Source organism: Rattus norvegicus, chromosome 19 (assembly GCF_021556685.1).
Source record: "Rattus norvegicus strain SHRSP/BbbUtx chromosome 19, alternate assembly SHRSP_T2T, whole genome shotgun sequence".
NCBI classification, from domain to species: domain Eukaryota; kingdom Metazoa; phylum Chordata; class Mammalia; order Rodentia; family Muridae; genus Rattus; species Rattus norvegicus.
In genome coordinates this window covers 24,671,340-24,683,924 of record NC_141552.1, presented here as the reverse complement: position 1 = coordinate 24,683,924, position 12,585 = coordinate 24,671,340, and the positions used below count along the sequence as shown (strand labels likewise).

Here is a 12,585-nt window from a genome sequence, read left to right as displayed (position 1 = left end):
GGGAGACCCAGAAACCCATGTGTCAATTTGGCCATTTGGAAAATGGAAGTGGGGAGGCAGGGAAGCAGCCAGAACTGGACACAGTTGAAGGGACCCAGGCAAAGAGGGAATATTGGGGCAGAGTCCATGAGATGTCAGTAGGCAACAGGCCAGCTGGGACTAGTGTGGGTACAGGGCTTCTAGTGTGGGTATGAGAGGAGCAAAAGTAGCAATGGTCAGATTCTGATGCAGCATAAAGATTGGAAGGAGCTTAGACCGTCTCAGTGTCGTATAGGGACATTATAGACACTGATGGGCAGTGTGGGGATTGCAGGGTCCCTTATAGTGGTCTCTGCAGGTGTCAGGGCTCTGTCAGACCTATGACTATCAGGCAGGCTCTGAGCGCAAGTGAGAGTCACGGGACAGGCCCTGTGTACAGCCTGGTTTGGGGACATTTCCAGGTGCCCCATGGACTGCAAAATAAAGGCAAAGGACACAGGGAAGCCAGCAGTTCCCATGCACACGACATAAATACTTGTAGACCTTTCTAGAATTTCCATAGACCATCTGTCACTAGTCCTCACTATAGAAGGCACCAGCATTCTGCCCTCTACTTCAATTGGTGAGACAGCTAGTCTAACTCCAGCAGTAAGGCCTCAGGGAAGACAGTAAGAACTCACAGGTGACCTCTTTTACTATTGAAACAGGCTCTTCCTATGGAGCCCAGAGTGACTGTAGGGTCCTAATTCTCCTGCCTCACAGTGACTGTAAATTCAAATCTACCTTCAAGAGCAATTGATTAATAGCACAGGGGGGAAGATCAGATTAAGGCTATCTAAAGGCCCCAGGGTGGTAGGATTACCAGGGTCCTAGTAATTTTCTCCAGCCTTAATTACAACCTGAGTCAGTCCTGCTGTATGGGATATCACCTGCTGCCCAGTGATATCACAACTTGGAATTCTTTGTCAAATATAAGCTGTTATGGGAATGAAGTAGCCACACAATAAACACTGGTCTGGATACTCCTAGGTCAAGAATCCCCTGTTGGAAATGCCTTGGACCGCACCATTTTACATTCTGGATCCTTCTGGCTTTTTAGCAGATTTATAAATACAAAAAAGAAAAATGGGCATAGTAATTTAAGCCTATGATCCCAGTCATGGGAAACTGAGTCAGGGTGATGGAAGACTGTAAGTTCCAGGGCAACCTGTGTTTCTAGAAAAAAAAAAAAGGCATGGTGAAGATTCCACTCAAGTAGAAACCAAAAGGCTTTCACATGGGGCCTGCATTCCACTGGTCAGCACTCCCATCGTCACAGCCACAGGGAGACACTGGGGAATTTTTCCCACTGTCTCTCTTTGGGATGCAGTCCACCCCATGATTCTATGTGAGGAATGCCCCAAAGGTTGCATCATGTGAGGGACCTAGATAGTTCCAGGATTGGGAGAATTCAGGAGTTTATTATTAGGGATGATCTACAGCTTTGGCAAAGCTTTTACCTCCACATGGCAGCCCCAGGTTTGGCCCCAACAGTAAAAATAAAATCCCCCCCAAAATAATGCCAACAAAATATCACGAAGCCTAAATGTCTGACCAGTCTCCTCAAAAGTGCACAGGAACCTGACTCCACATTTAGGACCCACTATGGCCTCTGTGACCTGTGAGAAGGGATCTAATATGGGAATTAGTACAGTATGACTTATCCTTATGGATATCTTTGGTGACAATCACCACCTGACCCCTGAAAACCCATCTACCTGGGCGGCTCAGCACTCATGTCACCAAAAAAGCCCAGATCCTAGGGCCAGCATGGGCAGGAGGTGAAGAAAGTTTGTCCTTCTTGAACATCAGTTGCTGCTCCTGGCCTGACTCTATCCTCAGGAGACAGTGTTGCCCCAGAAAGTGTGGGTGTCAATGGCTATTCCCAGGCCAAGGCTGGGATACTGCTGGTCATCCCCGCAGTGACACCTCACCCCTGCATTGTGTGGTCATCCCCGCAGTGACACCTCACCCCTGCAGTGTGTGGTCATCCCCGCAGTGACACCTCACCCTTGCAGTGTGTGGTCATCCCTGCAGTGACACCTCACCACTGCAGTGTGTGGTCATCCCCGCAGTGACACCTCACCCCTGCAGTGTGTGGTCATCCCTGCAGTGACACCTCACCCCTGCACTGTGTGGTCATCCTCGCAGTGACACCTCACCCCTGCAGTGTGTGGTCATCCCTGCAGTGACATCTCACCCCTGCAGTGTGTGGTCATCCCCACAGTGACATCTCACCCCTGCAGTGTGTGGTCATCCCTGCAGTGATACCTCACCCCTGCACTGTGTGGTCATCCCTGCAGTGACACCTCACCCCTGCAGTGTGTGGTCATCCCCGCAGTGACACCTCACCCCTGCACTGTGTGGTCATCCCTGCAGTGACTCCTCACCCCTGCAGTGTGTGGTCATCCCTGCAGTGACTCCTCACCCCTGCACTGTGTGGTCATCCCTGCAGTGATGCCTCACCCCTACAGTGCAGACCTTTGGGCCTGTGGCCTTCAGGATCCGGATTATCTGTTAAACTCAGTTCATAATCAGAATGTTTTGTGTTCAGCCTCTGCCTGGACTGTACTCCAAGAAGAGTTCAAGGTTTTCTGTGGCAACATCTAGCGATCAAGCCTGAGCAAAAGGATTCTCACATCACCCTGCAGGCAGGTTCCCATAGTCAATTCTAGTCCATTTAAGCTGCTGCTGAAGATGCCTTGAAGGCATAGCCACAGCCACCCTGTGTGTTCAGAGGTGATGTTTTCCTTCAGGAACCTGATGCTGAGTCTTCTAACCCAGCAGGCGGTCCCTGCATCAGGCTGGAGTCTTGAGTTTCTGTGTTGTCCTGATACCACCTGCTGTGTTCTCCTGGGGCAGAATGGATCTCAGAAGGTCTGGGCCAGTCTCACTGGTTGAGGATTCTTGCAAGGCCTCATCTCCAATTCCTGAGGGAAGGTGTAGGTTAGGAGAATGCCTGGATTTGAAATTCAATGTTTTCAGATTTCAGGATTGGATGAGGGGTACTCAGCATGTGCATGTGTCCATGTCTCTGTATGCATGCACATGCAGGCCAGGGATGGACACCAGCAAACTTCCTCAGTCACCCTACCCCTCTCACACAAAGGAGCTCTCACACAGAAGCTGTGGCTCACAGATGAGGTTGCTCAGGCTTAGAGTCCCAGAGATTCTTCTGCTGTGCTTCAAAACTTTGAGAGAGAGAGAGAGAGAGAGAGAGAGAGAGAGAGAGAGAGAGAGAGAGAGATTGATTCTACCAGCTTGTACAACCATGCATGCACATATGGATGCCAGAGGGAAATATCCGGTGTCTTCCTTTTCGAACAGGGTCCTAATCAACTATCAGGTCTCTATATCTTAATATCTAGAAGGGGTCCCAGCATGAGCATAGCCAGGGCATACACATGCTTGGCTGTCAGTCAGGCAAGAGGCAGAGATCTTGTTCTATTTTTCATGGTTAATGCTCTTAGCACCCTTGAGGGCCTGGCGGAAAGCTGCCTGGAGACTGCTGGATCTGATGCTGGCCTAGACAGCCAGGGGTATTGATGATGGATGTCCAAAGTGGCCCTCATTCTTGGCAAACTTCTCTCTTCTAGTCTAAATGTGCTTGGGTGTTTAATGCAAGGACTGGGTTGTAGTTTTCCTGTTCTATCCTGCTGCCCCATTGTTTTCTTCAGCGGGTCACCTGCCCTAGTGAGGAAAGAGAAGTGTGTGAGCCACAGCACCACCCTCCCATGCTTCTGCTTGCTGATCTGTGGTATCTGTTGATGTAGAACCGTTCCTGTGGCAGTCCTGTTGATGTTTGTGAGTTTTGAGGATTTACGCCAGTGTAGTAATGTGCATAGTCACCCTGGAAAACCCCACAGGAAGTTGGTCCCCAGGTTTCAGCACACAGAAGCACAGGCCATAAGAGATGCCCAGGTGTTGAAGGAGGTCCAGTAGATGTGCTGTTAGTTTCCTGTGTCTGATGCATGATTGTCCCTTGCTTAATAAAATGTATACACAAAACTCTTTAAGTGTCCCACTGACCTCTGAGAAAGAACATCAGTGGGAAGATGGCTTTGAACTCTTAACTCCCTGTTCCTTTCCTCATAACAGGTTTCTGTAGCAACCAAAGGAGAGAAGCCACCTGAGGGAAGGAAGTCCAAGACAGTGCCTAGGAGCAGAAGTAGGGTCTGGCTGTAGAGGGGACAAGTGGCTGGGTATAGGGACTCTAGGATCAGAAAAGAGGTTGCCTGGCATCTCCCACAGCAACGAAGACAGTCAAGCATAGTCATGCTCAAAAGACAGTCTGATCCAGACTGTCCCTCATTTCCCAGGCGATTATAGATGGTGTCAGGTAGCAGTTGAAAACTGGCCATCAGGGCATGATTCAAGTGTTTATTAAGGTATCATGGCATCAAGAGTATATGAGGGAATAGCCATATGTACACAGAACGACTTGCAGATCCAGAGAGCAGGGAGGGAATAGTCAGGAGCTCCTGCTTGCTGCTGCCTTAGGGGTTCTACAGAAATCCCAGTGGCACTTGGGAAGTGGAGGCAATATCAATTAGGGATTGTGGCCACATGGGGAGATTGAGACCAGCCATGTGCTGTGGCATCAGAACACTGACCAGCGATGACAAAATGAAACATAAAACACTGGTTGCTCAGCTTTGATACTGCTGACTGCTGATGTGGCCAGGGGCCATCCGGTTCACCACAGGCTCAGCCAACAGTTGTCTCTCCACTCAATAAAAGTCAAAGAGTGGCCCAGCTCCAAAACCAAATGTGTGCCCACATTGCAATGGCTCCGGTACTGTTTCACCTCAGCTGCGGAGATCTCAGGATCCATGAGTGTCCAGCACGCACACACCCAAAAGAGACAGTCTTAGCGGTCTTAGGCAGCACTGAGGGTGGTGAGCCTCTGCCTCACGGCTCAACGGCCCTGACCTTGGCATTGTTTGGGCACAAGAGAGCAAAGTGCTGGGGACAGACAACCTGCAGTCTACCATGCTGGAAGGGCATGACTAACACTGATTGATCACATCCATGTGACTACTGAAGCTTTTCCTGCTCTCTGTAGTGGTGACCTTACAGAAACCATGCACACCCGGTTTAGACTGTATTAAAGTAGCCACCATTTCAGGGTTCCCTGCAAGGTGCCATGGGACAGTAGTAGCATGAGTCTGCATGTATCTCGACAGTTTTCACTAGGGACTACACACACACACACACACACACACACACACACACACACACACACAAACACACACATACACACACACTTACTGACATGGTGCACATTCTTTGCACACAGAAGAAAGTGAGTAGTAGTGAAAACACACCAATCATGGAATTGATGGAGGGAGTTGTGGGCAGAAGCTGGGGTTTAGAGTTACTTAAAGGCCCTATGCAGGCTCTCCTTTTGTTGGATGAGAAACTTCAACTGCAATGTGGTTCTTTATTTTCTTTCTCTAAAGCACGGAGGGCTAGGGTGGATCTCAGGGCTTTGAGCATGTTCGGCAAGTGCAGTCACACTGAATTAAATCCTAGGGCTGGAACCCTATTAATCTTCTACAGAATTATAGAGCAGCCTGGATGAAGACTCTCAGCTGAAAATGTGGACAACTCAAGACAGGTACTGGACAATGGCTGTCAGACTTGACTGAAGACTGGAAATGTTTTGCTATCTCACAGGAAAAGAAGGCCCCTCCCACTACACTGTACTCTAAGGACATTTTATTCAGGATAGGATGACATGAACTATTGTCTCATGTCACAGATGTCAGCACAAAGTATCCAAGGTATTGTATGCCAATGGTAGCATCAACAGAACAAAGCACACAGTGTCATGAAGACATAAATTATGAGTTTGTGTAGCAAGACCCAGGCCTCTTCCAGGTTCTTAGATAGTAACTGAGAACCTCAAATACGGTAGTGATGTGATAGTGTGGTGTAAATCTAGTTACAACTAGTTTTGACACAGATGACACTTTTTGTGTCATGGTCAGCTTTTAATGAATGACTAGACCTAAGCATGAGAGTAACCAAATACTACATTGCTTCTCTAGCTGCTGAGCTTCTAAAAGCCCTGGGGTGACAGCAAGCTTTTGTGGACATACTGGATTGGTCCTTCTGTACTTTAACTCTCTGAGTCACCTGCACTCTCAGCAAGTTAGATGAATTCCACAAATTGGAAATCAGTCACCTGGAAAAAATACATTCTCAATATGATCCCAGATTGGCCATGGAAAAAGGGTAGCTTGAACTGTCCCACCTCGGTTGGGCTTGCACAGGCCTGCTCTCCAACAGAAACCTGTGTTCACAGCTGCAGGCTACATTCACTATGGATGCTCTTGAGGTTCCTTCCTAAACTGCTTAGATTACAATAATTTTCTTGCTAACAATCAAAAAACTGATTATGCCAAGCTGGCCTACAAGAAGCTAGTTTCTATTCTGTATTTTATCAGATGTGCAGAATACATATGGTCATCATTGATAACAGGTGAATGATCTGCTCTAATATGGACACTAAGTGATGCTGGAGGACAATCCTGACCCACAATGAGCAGTGGGGACACCAGAGCCCTGTAGGGATGCCTGGCAACCTAACACGTTGAGCACGCACAGCTCAGTAAGTTCCCTGTGAACACACATCTCCTGAGATCTCTCTATTTAATCATAGGTGATCCTGTCCACCTAATACAGCACCTCATGTGGAATAACAAAAGCCACCTACAGGAGATGTGGTGATGACTCGCAGGGTAGAGCACCTGCTGCTCTCTCAGAAGAACCACATGGACCCTAACAATTGGGTAAAGCATGTCAGTGATTACATCATAAAGTGTGTGTCCGAGGAACAGCCACATTCTCCACACAAAAGACACTGTCACACTGAGTACCCCTTGGTGACTTTGAATTCACTTATTAGCCCAGGATCCATGGAACATGCAGAGATCCATGTGTAGCTGTCAGTTCTAAGTCCACAGGAGGGGAGAGAACCCTTGAGTAAGAATGATGGTCTTAAGAGTCAAGAGATAGAATTCAATTTTTATTCATAACAAATACATTTTTACAACAAAACAGGATTAAAATGAATAAAAATATTTAAAAATATTTGAAAGTAAAAATAGTAACAAGAACATATAAATATGAAACAACAAAAAGAAAACTTCAATTAAAATCATGACAAAAATATTTCTAAAAGCATATTCTTAAGGAACATTTAGAAGCACAGATGTATTGCTGTTTCTCCTCTAGCCCACATAATGAAAGGCGGTCCCCCAAGTTGTCTCTCAAGTGCTGTTTTCTGAGAAGAAAGTAAGACTTCAATCAGTCAGGCTGGCTTAGTGGTATATAAATTTAGCGTCTCTAAGAAATGACAAATTAACTCAGAGGATGAATACTCATCCAAAAAATGTTGTTACCATTCAGGATGTTGGTCATCAGGGACTCCTGAGAAAGCAACTTATTCTTCAGGAAGCTCTCTTATTGCTGTGTGTCCAATTCCAGCTCTCTTGCACTTTCTGAGACCTGGGAGAGGAAGGCAGTTTTTCAGACACTGATTTGGTGGGGAAATGCAAGCCAGCTGTCAGAATGCTGCCTTCTACCACCTCAGTTCTATTGGACAGTCGACATGGACATTTTAAGTGATATCATTGTTGCTAACTCTGTGGGCAGGGCAAAATCTCCAGAGAGCCTCACAGTAATGTGGGCTGACAATATGGGACCCAGACTTATACCAGTGCAAAACAAGAACAGGGCAATGGCAAGAGACCTCATCAGGTTGCAGGAAGAAAGGAGATGTCCATATGTCACCAAGGATAAAGCCAATGACAAGTACTAATTTGACATTTGCACTTGGTTCTTATCCCAAAGGTGCTTCCTACACAAGAGATCACATGACCACAGTGTGTCATTTGTCAAAGAACCAAGAACTTGTTCAAAACTCTACATAGGATCCAATGTATCACATGGATATGCAATAATATGATATGTTATTCATCTGTCACCATTTCTAGACTGCAGCTTCAAAACGAGCAGCAAAATATGCTTGCACAATAATTCAGTTTCTGAAAAGTGGTTAACTTCCCAGAATACTTGTGCATAGGCAGAGCAATGAACAATTCCATTACATGAGGTGGTTGGCTGGTTGTGAGTGTAAATTAGAAAGGTGGTAAGAGAAGCAAAGATGTATCAAATTGGCAAATTTTATCAGATATTGTTAAGCTAACAGGTCCCTACCTGATAATGCTGGTTCTGTCCGTTGATGGTCTTTATCTTTCTTGTTAAAGTCAACCAAATATTTCTGGTTCAGTGCACAATCAAGATGTACCTCCTTGCTCTCCTGCTTCAGTGGGACCAACTTCTTCCTACATGTGTTCTCCATCAGGAGCTGGCTGAGCAGGTTTCTGGAAATACAGTCTGCATAGTAAGATCATGCTGGCCCTTTCTCCCATTCCTACTCCCAAGTCCCACTAACTCTACCAGGTCCCAGATACCCATGAAGACTTAATAAAATGCATCTTGATACATATAAGGCTGCTGCACAGAACATAAAGAGTTAATTCGGGGAAGAATAAATTGTTTGCTTGGCCTGACACCAATTAGTGTCCACACCTCTGAGAAAGAACATGGATCCACAACTATCCATGAAAGCCCAATGCATGGGGGCAACATGAATTAGTACTGGGCCAACACCCTCAAAAGAGGTCAGTAGAACCAAGAGAAGGTCATGCTAACCATGTGGTCCACGCACTGAGTGTTGTAAAACCTGGTGTGACACCATAGGTCCAGGTCAGCCTAATAAACTTCTGCTGAATTCAATCAGTGCTGTTCTCTCTAGAGCCTTTTGAAGATGCCTCGACAATCCTGGGATGAGGAACAGTCTTTTATGGAACTGAAAACTGAGTCCTAATGACCCTGGAACACTGATGGGTAAATAGCACAAGAGATAGAACCAGAGCTGAAGACCGTCCAATCCAGAACAAAGAAAGTCAGAAATGGCCATTCCACAAGTGATAGCCTTTCTGACCAGGACTTACCTAGAGAAGGTAATCTCCTTCTTCAGCCTATGGTTGTTCTCATGGACCTCAGTGTTCTCCATCTCTAAGTTGTGCAGAATTGACATGACCGCCTCCTCCATTCTCTCCAGGTCTTCATAATATGGATTTGGCCTGAAGTGTGACCTGGCCCCAAATGATAGAATACAATGAACATCGGCATTTAGGAATATATGAACTCAGGGTGGGTCCTAAATTACCCCAGGCTGCTGCCTGGATCTTCCAGCACTCAGTCACCTGCCTAGCAAGTACAGAGACTCACCATAAACTCACTGCAATTACAATCTTGCAAAGCCACCAGCTGTCAAGGGCTTTGCAAATGCACACTGGGAACTCACTCTCCCTGACTTTATCCCTGAATTCTTCATTCAGACCACAAGTTCTGCTTTTAAATAAATGGAAGCAGATGAGTCCATTTTCAATCTCACTCCTCAGGAAGGGTCAGGTTCTGAATCTCCACTATATGGGAGGTGAGGTTTAGCACAGGGTGGTTAGGGAGGCACAGCTTTCTAGAACCCAAAACCTTAATAGGATAAGAAGGTGACCTTGCAGACCCAGGAATGAAACAAGAGCATTTGGAGCGATTCATACCTGTTCTTCATGGATCTCTCTGTCAGAAACCTCAGGCGATCTCTCAGGTCATTTCTCTCCTCGGTAATGAGCTGCAGCTCTTTAATCAGCCTCTCCTTTTCCTTCTTGGCCTGATTCTCGCTTAGTTCAGTGCCAGGGGATGATGTTTCTCTCCCAGCGTCTGTAGGTAGAAGAACACAAGTGAACCTGCATGGGGAGAATGCATAGAGTGTTCATAGACCTCAGTGAGGCCTAAACAGGAGAATAAGCCAGGAACCCAGTGTCACTGCTAGGCGATTGGTCTATGCTTAAGAGGCCTCCTCAGTGGATCTCAGTTCTCCCACTACTCTATAGATACCAAGAGACATAAGCAGCCAGGTGTTCCCTATGCCGGACATCACGTGCTTACATGTACCACGGAGATGGCTTCTCCAGGATTATCATCAGCTGAACAGGGTACAGCTTGGTTTCAGGACCCTCACTCCTGTGGCTTCAGAACTCAGATGATAAATTCACCATCCAGAAAACTTGAGTGATTGGAGACACTCAGATGCCCTACCCTGATACTCTAAGCCAACAACTTTGGATTTAAAACGCATTTCCGGGGAGGATATGTTCAACAGACTTATCAGTGTCCCTATGTGAAATACCAAATGCCCCAGAAGTGCGAATAGGTTACAGGCTGAATCTTGGTCTACACGATCCAAATAGTTTTGGTATTTTAGAAACATGTTTGTAACACACACTCTAATATATAAAGCTAACGATGACCCTGCCAGTTAGAAGAAATCAGAGAAGGTCTAAGAACATAAGGTTATTGCCTGGAGCACAATCTCTCCCTGTTACTACTGTCAGATACCCACTGTATTTAAAGAAGCAATGATAGTGAAATACATTGCTGCCCTGTCTAAACTCAGAAAAGGTGGACCCTCCATGACTACTGATGAGGTTATTATATCAATGTAACATAACAAATGAACTGAAAAGTAAAGACCAGAAGTCCACAGTATAATAGCATTGGCCTTACCATATCCTCCCAGTGGGGATGGGGAAACTAAAGTTCTGAAATCCTGACTTTCAGGAATTGTGATATTCATGGAAATTCAATTCCTTTTCAGATGCTCCAGTTGTTGTGGCCCATTGCTAGAAAGGTCAGCGTAAGCCTGCAGCCACCCTGGCAGGAAGCTCAAAATACACTACCCAGAACTTACTCCACATTCCCCAGAAGTGCTGTCTTTGTCCATCATTACTTTGAGACGAAAGGCCAGACTCCTTCACTCTAGTCTCTCCAGAATCGACGTTCCCCCTCCCAAAACGCTTGCGAAGACAGGAAAACATGTCTTAGCTTGTAACCGCCAGACTCAGACTGAGAGAAACTAGGGCACTGGTCGTCACTACAACACTGGTGACATCGCAGAGGATTCCAGAACTCTCTAGGAGACAATAGAATGTCCAAGAAGGGACAGCTGATGTCATGGGGAGCAGACTTTGCCTCCCTGCTAATGTTCTCCCTGTACTGAGCATAAGCAGAGGTGCCCTTTCCAGGAGACTTTCCTGGGGCAGAGCCACTGAGCATCTCCTGCTTCCAAAGCCAAATTTTCCTCAAGGCTTGATTATAAAAACCTTAGTAATTACTATGCATCTAAATGAATGTTTCCTTCCATATCTTGCCCCAAAATGTCTCATCCTAACTCAAATTGTCCACATTCACCAATGTTAGCCATTAAACCTTTCTGAGATTTCACACCAGCTTGAATATGCAGTCAAAAGTTCTCCTGTCTCATTATGTACAGGTGCTTTATATCACATCAAGAAATAGTCTGCATGGTAGGTTACAACATGCGTGTGTATTAGGGGAACACTCATGAAGTCATGTGCTTAGCAATCGACAATTGCCAGAAAATTCCTTAGGAGAAAGAGTTGAAGTCTTTAAGGTGCTAGGAAAAGTGTGGAGACCAGTTGGCAGAGGAAAATGCAATATTGGAGACACCAGTGAAGGGAACCTCATGCTGCTTGTGGGGTTCTGCTCTCTGCACCAATGTCGCTAAAGGAGCACTGATCACAGGCCTGAGTAAGATGTACCATGAGCTTCTATCAGAAAAATAAAATAAACAAGAGATATAGAGGGTACACAGAAATGTCTAAAATGAGGCTATAAACATCATTAAGTGGATAGAGCAAGGTCCCAGCACCTGTACACTGGGAAATGGCCACCACACCAAACACAAAAGTAGTAACACATTTATCATAGTAAAACACATTTATAATAGTAAAAAATGAATACTTTATAGAATGCACCCACTAACACTGATTGATCACATCCGTAGTTCAAATTTTGGGGGCAAATTCATGGCCTTAACTACCTTTGTCTCAACTTATATAGCAAAAAATAAGAAAGAACGAGAAAAGACAAAGTCAAAACTAAAAGCTCAAGCTTCTCATATGAGGATTGCAGGAAGTGTTATATGGGAGTCAGTTCTGATTAGGCCATTTTAGATAGAACAGTGCATAGTGACCCTTAATGTGATGGGCCCTATATAAAGCTTTTTGCAATATTGGAATTTTAACAAACCTCATCCAGTATGTACGGAAGAGGCAAAGATGTGATCACCATGTCCTTACTCTGTATCAGGTTATTTTTCTGCATCCTTGATTGTCAGGCATAGAACAGCAACAATCTGAAATAGCTGGTAGACATGGAAAAACATGGCTAAAACTATAGTTGTGGGTTACACACCTCAACGGTGAAAGGCTAATGCTGTCTGCACAGTCCGTGGAGGCCACTCTTTTAAGCCTATTTATTGCAAAGTGAAAGGAGGTTTATCTGAGCTCAAAGTGATCCTGGCCAGCCAGGTAGAGGGCAACATGTGATACTTGAGACCCTGTTTTAAACCAGCACAGAAATCCACACTTCATTCAAGGCATCATCTACGAATTCTCGATTATTTACCAT

The 12,585-nt window shown here is 45.6% G+C and overlaps 1 protein-coding gene across 2 annotated transcripts in view; it reads right to left on the bottom strand.

The window, feature by feature from the left end:
- The window catches only part of LOC147999213 (disks large homolog 5-like), a 100,283-nt gene extending 89,283 nt beyond the window's left edge, over positions 1–11,000 (bottom strand). The window contains exons 1-6 of one of the 2 annotated variants that reach the window (XM_087596316.1): positions 10,844–11,000; positions 9,654–9,813; positions 9,045–9,188; positions 8,245–8,411; positions 7,428–7,533; positions 7,033–7,309 (exon numbers count right to left, since the gene is read on the bottom strand). In XM_087596316.1, the coding sequence (XP_087452442.1) occupies positions 7,469–7,533; positions 8,245–8,411; positions 9,045–9,188; positions 9,654–9,813; positions 10,844–10,970 (663 nt within the window). In that variant the 5' untranslated portion in view covers positions 10,971–11,000 and the 3' untranslated portion in view covers positions 7,033–7,309; positions 7,428–7,468. Of the gene's footprint in view, positions 1–7,032; positions 7,310–7,427; positions 7,534–8,244; positions 8,412–9,044; positions 9,189–9,653; positions 9,814–10,843 lie in introns of those variants that run through there. The other variant, XM_087596317.1, reaches the window with a different exon arrangement.
- Positions 11,001–12,585: the final 1,585 nt, after the last annotated feature.